Source organism: Oncorhynchus mykiss, chromosome 7 (assembly GCF_013265735.2).
Source record: "Oncorhynchus mykiss isolate Arlee chromosome 7, USDA_OmykA_1.1, whole genome shotgun sequence".
Taxonomy (NCBI): Eukaryota; Metazoa; Chordata; class Actinopteri; order Salmoniformes; family Salmonidae; genus Oncorhynchus; species Oncorhynchus mykiss.
The window spans coordinates 938,461-952,628 of NC_048571.1; the positions used below are offsets into that span (position 1 = coordinate 938,461).

At 47.9% G+C, this 14,168-nt stretch overlaps 1 protein-coding gene across 1 annotated transcript in view; it reads left to right on the forward strand.

Moving 5' to 3' along the window:
* The window catches only part of LOC110495360 (propionyl-CoA carboxylase subunit alpha), a 50,331-nt gene extending 36,367 nt beyond the window's left edge, over positions 1-13,964 (forward strand). Inside the window, exons 17-21 of the mRNA XM_036981971.1 lie at positions 1,042-1,144; positions 4,277-4,429; positions 9,615-9,755; positions 11,235-11,312; positions 13,369-13,964. Of these exons, the coding sequence (XP_036837866.1) occupies positions 1,042-1,144; positions 4,277-4,429; positions 9,615-9,755; positions 11,235-11,312; positions 13,369-13,437 (544 nt within the window). The 3' untranslated portion in view covers positions 13,438-13,964. The remainder of the gene's footprint in view (positions 1-1,041; positions 1,145-4,276; positions 4,430-9,614; positions 9,756-11,234; positions 11,313-13,368) is intronic.
* The last annotated feature ends 204 nt before the right edge of the window (positions 13,965-14,168 follow it).

Genomic DNA, 14,168 nt, shown 5'->3' on the forward strand with positions numbered 1-14,168 from the left:
TCACTCACTCACTCACTCACTCACTCTCCCTCCCTCTCACTCCCTCTCACCCCTCCTGTCTCCTCCCTCCCTCACTCTCTCCTCCCTCACCCCTCCTGTCTCCTCCCTCCCTCACCGCCCCTTCCTCTCTCCTCACTCACCCCTCCTGTCTCCTCCCTCCCTCACTCTCTCCTCCCTCACCCCTCCTGTCTCCTCCCTCCCTCACCGCCCCTTCCTCTCTCCTCACTCACCCCTCCTGTCTCCTCCCTCCCTCACCCCCCCTTCCTCTCTCCTCCCTCACCCCTCCTGTCTCCTCCTCCCTCACCCCTCCTGTCTCCTCCCTCCCTCCCTCCCTCCCTCCCTCCCTCCCTCCCTCCCTCACCCCCCCTCCCTCCCTCCTCCTCTCACCCCTCCTGTCTCCTCCTCACTCACCCCTCCTGTCTCCTCCCTCCCTCACTCTCTCCTCCCTCACCCCTCCTGTCTCCTCCCTCCCTCACCGCCCCTTCCTCTCTCCTCACTCACCCCTCCTGTCTCCTCCCTTCCTCCCCCCTCCCCCTTCCTCTCTCCTCCCTCACCCCTCCTGTCTCCTCCTCCCTCACCCCTCCTCCCTCCTCCCTCCCCCCTTCCTCTCTCTCAGAGCAGGGATAAACCAGACAGATCCTTCTACAGTGGAGTGTTCCAGAGAGCAGGATCAGTAAAGCCTCAACACTATAGTTAGCCATCAACATTTTATAAACATTTATATATTTTGAATTTCTGGTTCAAAAGCTAAACTTGTATGTTTTGGAGCTGTTGATTATGTTAATTTATACCATGCTCATTTCAAGTGTCTTTGTTAATAGAAGTTGTATTCGGAAGGTTGGCTGAGAGGTCAGCTGGCTGGGATCTCCTTGGTTCAGCTTTGTAACAGAGCAGCAGACTGGTCTCTGGTGTAGGGAGAGAGAGGAGGCAGCTGTCAGTCAGTGGAGGAGCTGACTCTGTTTATACAGCTTCCTCTGACCCTCAGAGAATAGCTCTCTGAGACTGATACTAATGGGAAAGTGGTGTGTGTGTGTGTTTCAGGGTGTCCACCACCCCCCAGGAGCAGAGGCAGTGGGAGCTGTGTGTGGAGTTGGAGAAGGGAAGCCACACGGTCGCTGTGTCACGCTCTGGATCCACGTTCACTGTGAGCGACACACACACACACACACACACACACACACACAGTGGTGTCCAAAATTATTGACACCCTTGATAAAGAGGAGCAAAAAACTGTATAAGGTAAATTATTTAAATACTGAGATCTATTTTCTGCAACAAAAAGGGGAATTTATATTATTTTATACTAATATAATTACTCAGAGAAAGACATTTTGTTTAACAAGTTATTTTTAGTTTTTTACTCAAAGGTAGGGATCAACATTATGGACTGTTTTTAATGCATTCCAATACCGTTCCTCCAAACCCGGTGAAAACCTTTTGACTTGAAGAGGGCAGTTTTGATAAGACCAGACGAAGGATATCAAAGATCTGGAAGGATTCTGTATGGAGGAACGGTCCAAGATCCCTCCTAATGTGTTCTCCTAAAACATTTTAGAGAAAGGCTCGTTACTGTTATCCTCGCAAGGTGAAGTATTGAAAACAGAGGTGTATAATCATCTTGACCCCTAACCTTTTTAGAGATTAAAAAAAGTACTTGTTAATAAAAAAAACTATTGTATTAGTATAAAATAATATACTTTTCCCATTTATTTGAGCAAACAATATAACTCAGAGTTATATGTTTTATACAGTCATTTTTGCTGATAAATTATCATGGTGTCAATCATTTGGGACCCCACTATATATCCCTGTGGTTTGGTAGAGAGAATGAAGGCTGCCGGCCTTCTCTCTGTGAGGGGGCTTGAATGGAGCTGAGGTCCAGGTGGTGGGGGGGAGGAGGGGTTGTCCTGGCCGACAGACATCACTCGGTGGCTGGGTGTTTAGACACCTGCAGTCCCTGGTCTGGTGGGTTGTTTTCCTTGAACCATGATAACATGTGCTCCTAATCAGCCTCTCCTGGTCACCCAGAACCACTGAACCACACATCAAACTAGGGGCCAGTACCCCCCAGGAGAGGAACGACTGGTGCTGGGTGCTGTGTCCTTTCCCTGGTCCTATCCTCTAGTAGTGGATACTGGGTCTCTCCCTGGTCCTCTAGTAGTGGATACTGGGTCTTTCCCTGGTCCTATCCTCTAGTAGTGGATACTGGGTCTTTCCCTGGTCCTCTAGTAGTGGATACTGGGTCTCTCCCTGGTCCTCTAGTAGTGGATACTGGGTCTCTCCCTGGTCCTCTAGTAGTGGATACTGGGTCTCTCCCTGGTCCTCTAGTAGTGGATACTGGGTCTTTCCCTGGTCCTCTAGTAGTGGATACTGGGTCTCTCCCTGGTCCTCTCCTCTAGTAGTGGATACTGGGTCTCTCCCTGGTCCTCTCCTCTAGTAGTGGATACTGGGTCTATCCCTGGTCCTCTCCTCTAGTAGTGGATACTGGGTCTCTCCCTGGTCCTCTCCTCTAGTAGTGGATACTGGGTCTTTCCCTGGTCCTCTAGTAGTGGATACTGGGTCTCTCCCTGGTCCTCTCCTCTAGTAGTGGATACTGGGTCTCTCCCTGGTCCTCTCCTCTAGTAGTGGATACTGGGTCTCTCCCTGGTCCTCTAGTAGTGGATACTGGGTCTTTCCCTGGTCCTCTAGTAGTGGATACTGGGTCTTTCCCTGGTCCTCTAGTAGTGGATACTGGGTCTCTCCCTGGTCCTCTAGTAGTGGATACTGGGTCTCTCCCTGGTCCTCTAGTAGTGGATACTGGGTGTCTCCCTGGTCCTCTAGTAGTGGATACTGGGTCTTTCCCTGGTCCTATCCTCTAGTAGTGGATACTGGGTCTCTCCCTGGTCCTCTAGTAGTGGATACTGGGTCTCTCCCTGGTCCTCTAGTAGTGGATACTGGGTCTCTCCCTGGTCCTCTAGTAGTGGATACTGGGTCTCTCCCTGGTCCTCTAGTAGTGGATACTGGGTCTCTCCCTGGTCCTCTAGTAGTGGATACTGGGTCTCTCCCTGGTCCTCTAGTAGTGGATTCTGGATCTGTCCCTGGTCCTCTCCTCTAGTAGTGGATACTGGGTCTGTCCCTGGTCCTCTCCTCTAGTAGTGGATACTGGGTCTTTCCCTGGTACTCAAGTAGTGGATACTGGGTCTTTCCCTGGTCCTCTAGTAGTGGATACTGGGTCTCTCCCTGGTCCTCTAGTAGTGGATACTGGGTCTCTCCCTGGTCCTCTAGTAGTGGATACTGGGTCTCTCCCTGGTCCTCTAGTAGTGGATACTGGGTCTCTCCCTGGTCCTCTAGTAGTGGATACTGGGTCTCTCCCTGGTCCTCTAGTAGTGGATACTGGGTCTTTCCCTGGTCCTCTCCTCTAGTAGTGGATACTGGGTCTCTCCCTGGTCCTCTAGTAGTGGATACTGGGTCTTTCCCTGGTCCTCTAGTAGTGGATACTGGGTCTCTCCCTGGTCCTCTAGTAGTGGATACTGGGTCTTTCCCTGGTCCTCTAGTAGTGGATACTGGGTCTCTCCCTGGTCCTCTCCTCTAGTAGTGGATACTGGGTCTGTCCCTGGTCCTCTCCTCTAGTAGTGGATACTGGGTCTGTCCCTGGTCCTCTCCTCTAGTAGTGGATACTGGGTCTGTCCCTGGTCCTCTCCTCTAGTAGTGGATACTGGGTCTTTCCCTGGTCCTCTCCTCTAGTAGTGGATACTGGGTCTTTCCCTGGTCCTCTGGTAGTGGATACTGGGTCTTTCCCTGGTCCTCTCCTCTAGTAGTGGATACTGGGTCTCTCCCTGGTCCTCTAGTAGTGGATACTGGGTCTCTCCCTGGTCCTCTAGTAGTGGATACTGGGTCTCTCCCTGGTCCTCTAGTAGTGGATACTGGGTCTCTCCCTGGTCCTCTAGTAGTGGATACTGGGTCTTTCCCTGGTCCTATCCTCTAGTAGTGGATACTGGGTGTCTCCCTGGTCCTCTAGTAGTGGATACTGGGTGTCTCCCCTGTCCTCTAGTAGTGGATACTGGGTCTCTCCCCTGTCCTCTAGTAGTGGATACTGGGTGTCTCCTCTGCCCAACAGTACTATCTGATGCTGTTATTTTCCCAAGTGGTTCAACATAGCTGCTCCTCCTGCTGTCAGGCTGCAGACTGTCTCTTCCAGCATATCAAACTGCAGTCTCTCCACATGGGAAGCAAATGTCTTGTATCAGAATAATAAGTAGAGTGTAGTAATGAAATGACCCTCTGGCCCCCCTGGCAGGTGGAGGTGGATGGAGTTACGGTGGAGGTTAGTGGAGAGTGGAACCTGGCCTCAGCCCTGCTGCCTGTCACCATCAACAGAACCCCCAGGGTTCTACAGTGTCTGTCTAGAGACGCAGGAGGAGACATCACTCTACAGTACCTGGGCACACAGGTGAGTCATTCATTCTGGTGAATGTATGAATCTTGTGTCTTAGTGGTCGTGTGTATGTTTTTCGTGTATGTACACACATTTAGTGACGTTCCTCTTATCTGTCGATCCAAGTCGTCGTCAGTTCCCCGCCTACACATCCCCATCCAGCCTAGTCCCAGACCCCCCAATACCCCCCAGACCCCCGCACTACACAGAATGTCAGGAAGAGAAGACCATCCGTTATGTATCAGAGGCTTTGAAAGGAGCCAGCTATAAACGGCTCTGTGCTGCTCACACCCTGGGGGGGTGGGCTCCACAGGAACTTGTCACGGGGCGACATCACTTCCCTTTCCTCCTTTAGGGACCTGGGGCTGGGCCGTGGGGGTCTGATCGGGCATGGGGGGGGTTGGGAGGAGGTTGATGAGTGGCTCAGTAAGTACCTCTGTCCTGTCCACTGCTGCGTCAGCTGGAGGATTCTGTATTTGTGTTGGAGAGGAGGAGACACCCCTGCTGAGCTGCTTCCAGGCTTCCTCTCCTGAGGACATAGAAGACCACTGTGTCCCCCTGTATCCCTTAGCTCTCACTCCTCCTGGGTATGTTCCAGTCTAGCTCATCCTGGGTATGTTCTAGTCTAGCTCATCCTGGGTATGTTCTAGTCTAGCTCATCCTGGGTATGTTCTAGTCCAGCTCATCCTGGGTATGTTCTAGTCCAGCTCATCCTGGGTATGTTCTAGTCCAGCTCATCCTGGGTATGTTCTAGTCTAGCTCATCCTGGGTATGTTCTAGTCCAGCTCATCCTGGGTATGTTCTAGTCCAGCTCATCCTGGGTATGTTCTAGTCCAGCTCATCCTGGGTATGTTCTAGTCTAGCTCATCCTGGGTATGTTCTAGTCTAGCTCATCCTGGGTATGTTCTAGTCTAGCTCATCCTGGGTATGTTCTAGTCTAGCTCATCCTGGGTATGTTCTAGTCTAGCTCATCCTGGGTATGTTCTAGTCTAGCTCATCCTGGGTATGTTCTAGTCTAGCTCATCCTGGGTATGTTCTAGTCTAGCTCATCCTGGGTATGTTCTAGTCTAGCTCATCCTGGGTATGTTCTAGTCTAGCTGGGGACATGGAGTCCCTCAGTAGTACAGGGTTCAATAACATTAATAACCATCTGGAAAAGAAACCAGACGTAGGTCTCCTGTTGCCCTCCAGGCCTGGAGTTGAATAGACCTTTAGTACGGCTGGTTTCAGAACAACACCTAGTTACCAGGCTGGTTACAGAACAACACCTAGTTACCAGGCTGGTTTCAGAACAACGCCTACTTGCCAGGCTGGTTACAGACCAACACCTAGTTACCAGGCTGGTTACAGAACAACACCTGGTTACCAGAACAACACCTAGTTACCAGGCTGGTTACAGACCAACACCTAGTTACCAGGCTGGTTTCAGAACAACGCCTAGTTACCAGGCTGGTTTCAGAACAACGCCTAGTTACCAGGCTGGTTACAGAACAACACCTGGTTACCAGAACAACACCTAGTTACCAGGCTGGTTACAGAACAACGCCTAGTTACCAGGCTGGAGTTGAATAGGCCTTTTAGTACGGGTGGTTTCAGAACAACACCTAGTTACCAGGCTGGTTACAGAACAACACCTAGTTACCAGGCTGGTTACAGAACAACACCTAGTTACCAGGCTGGTTACAGAACAACACCTAGTTACCAGGCTGGTTACAGGACAACACCTGGTTACCAGAACAACACCTAGTTACCAGGCTGGTTACAGACCAACACCTAGTTACCAGGCTGGTTACAGACCAACACCTAGTTACCAGGCTGGTTACAGAACAACACCTAGTTACCAGGCTGGAGTTGAATATACCTTTAGTATGGCTGGTTACAGAACTACACCTAGTTACCAGGCTGGTTACAGACCAACACCTAGTTACCAGGCTGGTTACAGACCAACACCTAGTTACCAGGCTGGTTACAGACCAACACCTAGTTACCAGGCTGGTGTTGAATAGACCTTTAGTACGGCTGGTTACAGAACAACACCTAGTTACCAGGCTGGTTACAGAACAACACCTAGTTACCAGGCTGGTTACAGAACAACACCTAGTTACCAGGCTGGTTACAGACCAACACCTAGTTACCAGGCTGGAGTTGAATATACCTTTAGTATGGCTGGTTACAGAACAACACCTAGTTACCAGGCTGGTTACAGACCAACACCTAGTTACCAGGCTGGTTACAGACCAACACCTAGTTACCAGGCTGGAGTTGAATAGACCTTTAGTACGGCTGGTTACAGAACAACACCTAGTTACCAGGCTGGTTACAGAACAACACCTAGTTACCAGGCTGGTTACAGAACAACACCTAGTTACCAGGCTGGTTACAGAACAACACCTAGTTACCAGGCTGGTTACAGAACAACACCTAGTTACCAGGCTGGAGTTGAATAGACCTTTAGTATGGCTGGTTACAGAACAACACCTAGTTACCAGGCTGGTTACAGAACAACACCTAGTTACCAGGCTGGAGTTGAATAGACCTTTAGTACGGTTGGTTACAGAACAACACCTAGTTACCAGGCTGGTTACAGAACAACACCTAGTTACCAGGCTGGTTACAGATCAACACCTAGTTAACCTGGTTGGTTGACCTGTATCTGAACTGGGGTGACAGTCAACGGGGGCAATATGAGGGCTGTTAGTTACTGTTGTTTCCTGGAAAGAAATCCTGTCGAAGCCTTCATTTCCCCAGGCCATCCCAACGCTCCCATTCCCCACACTCCTGACGCTCCGGATTCCTGCCCTGATTTACGAGTCCAGCTTGGTTTTCCCTCCCCACTCCTGGTTTTCCAACAAGGGATTGTCGGCCTTGGGAATCAATGGCTGTTTGTTTGGGGGTGTCCTTTGGGGGTACCCCGGCCAGGGGTTATTTTAGTCACTTTGATGGTGTTGTGAAGAGTATTGTGTGTGTGTGTGTGTGTGTGTGTGTGTGTGTGTGTGTGTGTGTGTGTGTGTGTGTGTGTGTGTGTCTCTGCTAAATACAGTCTTATGAGGGCAGGGTTCCAGGGGGTGAGGAAGGTAAACAAACAAGGATGCATGAGGTCATTAACATGGTGGGTGGCTTCCTAATGTTATTGTACTGTGACCTTCATATACAGGTCAGTGACTGGGACTGGCTACTAGTAGTGTGACTGGGACCAGCTACTAGTAGTGTGACTGGGACCCGCTACTAGTAGTGTGACTGGGACCCGCTACTAGTAGTGTGACTGGGACCGGCTACTAGTAGTGTGACTGGGACCGGCTACTAGTAGTGTGACTGGGACCGGCTACTAGTAGTGTGACTGGGACCGGCTACTAGTAGTGTGACTGGGACCGGCTACTAGTAGTGTGACTGGGACCGGCTACTAGTAGTGTGACTGGGACCGGCTACTAGTAGTGTGACTGGGACCGGCTACTAGTAGTGTGACTGGGACCTACCAAGTCAACCAGGACAATGCTCCACCTAGCCTAGACCAGTGTTAAGCCAGGACAATGCTACACCTAGTCTAGACCAGTGATAAACCAGGACAATGCCCCCCCCCAGCCTAAACCAGTGTTAAGCCAGGGCAATGCCCCCCCTAGCCTAGACCAGTGATAAACCAGGACAATGCTGGGACATTTTCAGCTTCCAGGAATTGTGTACGGATCCTTGCGACACGGAGTTTGCATTATCATGCTGAAACGTGAGGTGATGGTGGCGGATGAATGGAAGACAATGGGCCTCAGGACCTCCTCACAGTATCATTCAAATTGCCATCAATAAAATGCAATTGTGTTGCATTGTGTTGCAATTGCAATTGTGTTTTTTGTCCGTAGCTTAAACCTGCCCGTACCATAACCCCACCGCCACCATGGAGCACACTGTTCACAATGTTCAGCAAACTGCTCACCCACACAACGCCATCCGGTCTGCCGTCTGCCCGGTACAATTGAAACCGGGATTCATCCAGCATGCCAGTGGTCATCGAAGGTGAGCGTTTTACCCACTGAAGTCGGTGACGACGCCAAACTGCAGTCAGGCCAAGACCCTGGTGAGGATGGCGAGCACACAGATGAGCTTCCCTGAGACGGTTTCTGACAGTTTGAGCAGAAATTCTTTGGTTGTGCAAAACCCACATTTTCATCAGCTGTCCGGGTGGCTGGTCTCCGATGATCTCGCAGGTGAAGAAGCCGGATGTGGAGGTCCTGGGCTGGCGTGGTTACACATGGTCTGCGATTGTGAGGCAGGTTGGACGTACTGCTGTGTCCCGTGTGGCTCATTTGGTAGAGCATGACGCTTGCAACGCCAGGGTTGTGGGTTCAATTCCCACGGAGAATATGGAAATGTATGCACTCACTGTAAGTCGCTCTGATAAGACCATCTGCTAAATTACTCAAAAGTAAAAAAATGTAGAATGTACTGCCAAATTCTCCAAAATGATGTTGGAGGCGGCTTATGGTAGAGAAATGAACACTCTGGCAACAGTTCTGGGATATTTTATTTCAGCGTATGAAACATGGGACCAACACTTTACATGTTGTGTTTATATTTTTGTTCTGTATAAAAGGACTGAGTTAGGAAGGTATTTTGTTATCAAGCTGTTATCAAACTTCAGTATCCAGCTGCTCATTGAATCGCACCACACAACAGATATCTACCAGCAAATATGTATTGTACCTCTCCCTCCCTCCCTCCTCCCTACCACTCTCCGGTCTCACCTCGTTGCCCGGCGCCAAGCGACTGTTGGCTGTTATATTTATTAGGCCTGCTGCTTCGTGAAGTTTCAACTCTTAACGAGGGAGAAACCAGCCACTCAGTGCTAGCTATGTGTAAGACATAAATTAGCCTCATGAGCTAATTAAAGGATTGGCATGAAATAGCCTGATGAATGAACCCACTGACGGTAATGCAGTAGTAGCAGTAATGCAGTAGTAGCAGTAGTATTGATTCACTAAGCCAGGGACAGGGATATAGACTGACACGAATGATGTTGGGTGCTGCCACCCGGTGGACCCAAGGAGAACAGCATCAACACAATAGGAGTTTCAGAATAATGAATGTGGAGTGTGTTCATCTTTATTTTTCTTTCATTAGTTTTACAACATGGGCCTACTTTGTGGACTTGTATATGTAATGAATTGATAACTGTGAATTGACCCCCGACCTCTGTCTCTTGTGTGTTCAGTTTAAGGTGCGTGTTCTCAGTCAGCTGGTATCCACACTGAGCGCTCACATGCCTGAGAAGGTTCCAGAAGACACCAGCAGCATCCTGCGTTCTCCGATGCCTGGCTCCGTGGTCGCCGTGTCTGTCAAACCTGGAGACGTGGTAAGAACGTACATGTTACATAGAATCCACATAGATCCGAGACACTAGTACATCCTGAACAGAGCGGTAGCGTCATGCCTGGTACGTAGAGCATCCTGAACAGAGCATCCTGAACAGAGCGGTAGCGTCATGCCTGGATCTGTGGTGACTTTGTGGTGTCTGTCAAGCCTGGAGATGATGTGGAGGACATGTTACATGTTACATACATGTTGCTGCTGGACATTAGTTGTTACATACATGTTGTTGCTGGATATTAGTTGTTACATGCATGTTGTTGCTGGATATTAGTTGTTACATGTTACATACATGTTGTTGCTGGATATTAGTTGTTACATGCATGTTGTTGCTGGATATTAGTTGTTACATGTTACATACATGTTGTTGCTGGATATTAGTTGTTACATGTTACATACATGTTGCTGGATATTAGTTGTTACATGTTACATACATGTTGTTGCTGGATATTAGTTGTTACATGTTACATACATGTTGTTGCTGGATATTAGTTGTTACATACATGTTGCTGGATATTAGTTGTCACATGTTACATACATGTTGCTGGATATTAGTTGTTACATGTTACACACATGTTGCTGGATATTAGTTACATGTTACATACACGTTGTTGCTGGATATTAGTTGTTACATGTTACATACATGTTGCTGGATATTAGTTGTTACATGTTACATACATGTTGTTGCTGGATATTAGTTGTTACATACATGTTGCTGGATATTAGTTGTTACATGTTACATACATGTTGCTGGATATTAGTTGTTACATGTTACATACATGTTGTTGCTGGATATTAGTTGTTACATGTTACATACATGTTGCTGGATATTAGTTGTTACATGTTACATACATGTTGTTGCTGGATATTAGTTGTTACATGTTACATACATGTTGTTGCTGGATATTAGTTGTTACATACATGTTGCTGGATATTAGTTGTTACATGTTACACACATGTTGCTGGATATTAGTTGTTACATGTTACATACATGTTGCTGGACATTAGTTGTTACATACATGTTGTTACTGGATATTAGTTGTTACATGTTACATACATGTTGTTGCTGGATATTAGTTGTTACATACATGTTGCTGGATATTAGTTGTTACATGTTACACACATTTTTCTGGATATTAGTTGTTACATGTTACATACATGTTGCTGGACATTAGTTGTTACATACATGTTGTTGCTGGATATTAGTTTCACCTCCTCATCCATCAATGATTTAACCTTGTAAATCAGCACTCAATGATGGAGATGGAATGCTGGTTTATCAATATTGCATGTGGCGTCTGGCGCCAGTTAATGCATCTGTCTGTCTGTCTGTGTGGAGTGAGTCAATGCATCTGTCTGTCTGTCTGTGTGGAGTGAGTCAATGCATCTGTCTGTCTGTGTGGAGTGAGTCATGCTATAGACGCTACATCATTGTATGTAGTAATGATGTATTGTTGTTCCCCAGGTGGCTGAAGGCCAGGAGATCTGTGTGATCGAGGCCATGAAGATGCAGAACAGCTTGATTGCTGCTAAAGCTGCCAAGGTCAGGCCAATGGACACCCTCCCCCCCATTACACCAACCTACACTACAACACATTACCACACCCCCCCATTACACTAACCTACACTACAACACATTACCACACCCCCCCATTACACTAACCTACACTACAACACATTACCACACCCCCATTACACTAACCTACACTACAACACATGACCACCTCCCCCCCCCATTACACTAACCTACACTACAACACATTACCACACCCCCATTACACTAACCTACACTACAACACATGACCACCTCCCCCCCCCATTACACTAACCTACACTACAACACATTACCACCCCTCCCCATTACACCTCCCCCCCATTACACCAACCTACACTACAACACATTACCACACCCCCCCATTATACTAACCTACACTACAACACATTACCCCCCCCCCCCCCATTACACTAACCTACACTACAACACATTACCCCCCCCCCCCATTACACCAACCTACACTACAACACATTACCACACCCCCCCATTACACTAACCTACACTACAACACATTACCACACCCCCCCATTATACTAACCTACACTACAACACATTACCACCCCCCCCATTACACCAACCTACACTACAACACATTACCACACCCCCCCATTACACTAACCTACACTAACCTACACTACAACACATTACCACACACCCCCATTACACTAACCTACACTACATTACCACACACCCCCATTACACTAACCTACACTACAACACATTACCACACCCCCCCATTACACTAACCTACACTACAACACATTACCACACACCCCCATTACACTAACCTACACTACAACACATTACCACACACCCCCATTACACTAACCTACACTACTACATTACCACACCCCCCCATTACACTAACCTACACTACAACACATTACCACACACCCCCATTACACTAACCTACACTACAACACATTACCACACACCCCCATTACACTAACCTACACTACTACATTACCACACACTACAACACATTACCACCCCCCCCCCATTACACTAACCTACACTACAACACATTACCACACCCCCCCCATTACACTAACCTACACTACAACACATTACCACACACCCCCATTACACTAACCTACACTACAACACATTACCACACCCCCATTACACTAAGCTACACTACAACACATTACCACACCCCCATTACACTAAGCTACACTACAACACATTACCACACACCCCCATTACACTAACCTACACTACAACACATTACCACACACCCCCATTACACTAACCTACACTACTACATTACCACCCCCCATTACACTAACCTACACTACAACACATTACCACACACCCCCATTACACTAACCTACACTACAACACATTACCACCCCCCCATTACACTAACCTACACTACTACATTACCACACCCCCCCATTACACTAACCTACACTACAACACATTACCACACCCCCATTACACTAACCTACACTAACCTACTCTACAACACATTACCACACCCCCATTACACTAACCTACACTACTACATTACCACACACTACAACACATTACCACACCCCCCCATTACACTAACCTACACTACTACATTACCACACACTACAACACATTACCACACCCCCCCATTACACTAACCTACACTACTACATTACCACACACTACAACACATTACCACACCCCCCCATTACACTAACCTACACTACTACATTACCACACACTACAACACATTACCACACCCCCCCATTACACTAACCTACACTACTACATTACCACACACTACAACACATTACCACACCCCCATTACACTAACCTACACTACTACATTACCACACACTACAACACATTACCACACCCCCCCATTACACTAACCTACACTACTACATTACCACACACTACAACACATTACCACACCCCCCCATTACACTAACCTACACTACTACATTACCACACTCTACTACATTACCACACACACACTGAATTACTTTCCTCTACACATCACCACAGTCAGACGGCAGTCAGACGGCTAGTTTCTATGACAACAGACCTTTCTGTTCTTCCCTCCCAGGTGAAGAGTGTCCACTGTAAAGCAGGAGAGACGGTTGGAGAGGGAGACCTTCTGGTCCAACTGGAGTAGGATCTAACCTACGACCTCTAACCTCTGCCCTCCCACCTCTGACCTCGCTCGCCAGGGATTGGCTTCGAAGTCCGGTTGAAGGAATTCTGGGACAAAGGAATGAACAGGATACTAGTAGACTAGATGGACCGTTCCCCAGTCTGTCCTTGTTGTTTTGGTCTGATGTTTTGGTCTTCCTGTGGTACTAGTAGGCTACACTCTCCAGTATTGGCTTCTGGGATTCGCTCGTTCTAGGAATTTTCCTCTGAAAAAAACTGAAAAACAAGATGGACGCCGTGGACCTGTTTTAGTGCCTTCAGCCTCTGAAAAGAGGATTGTCCTGTTAAATATGATGAATACTGTATATATCACTTAGCTACATGTCACTAATCATGTGTAATGTTCTTCCTCACCAGCCTGGTCTCAGATCTGTTTGTGCCATTTTGCCAGGACGTCTGGGACCAGGCTAGCGCCTCTCATTTCAACGTAATGAAACACTTGTGTATCAGAGTTTAGAAACCTGGTTATAGTAAAACGCTACTCTCTTAGGTGGAGTTACGTTTGCCTTTTTTAAAGGATATGTCTCAACCCCAATTTCAGCCTTTGTCCAACCCCTTGACATTGTTAAGAAAACAATGCATTCAGGTGAGAAGTTGTGGATGGGGGGGGGACTTGCTCATAAATATTCATTTTGGGGGTGGGTAAATGTAGTTGTATCTGATCCCAACACTCTCTCACTGGGGGGGGACTTG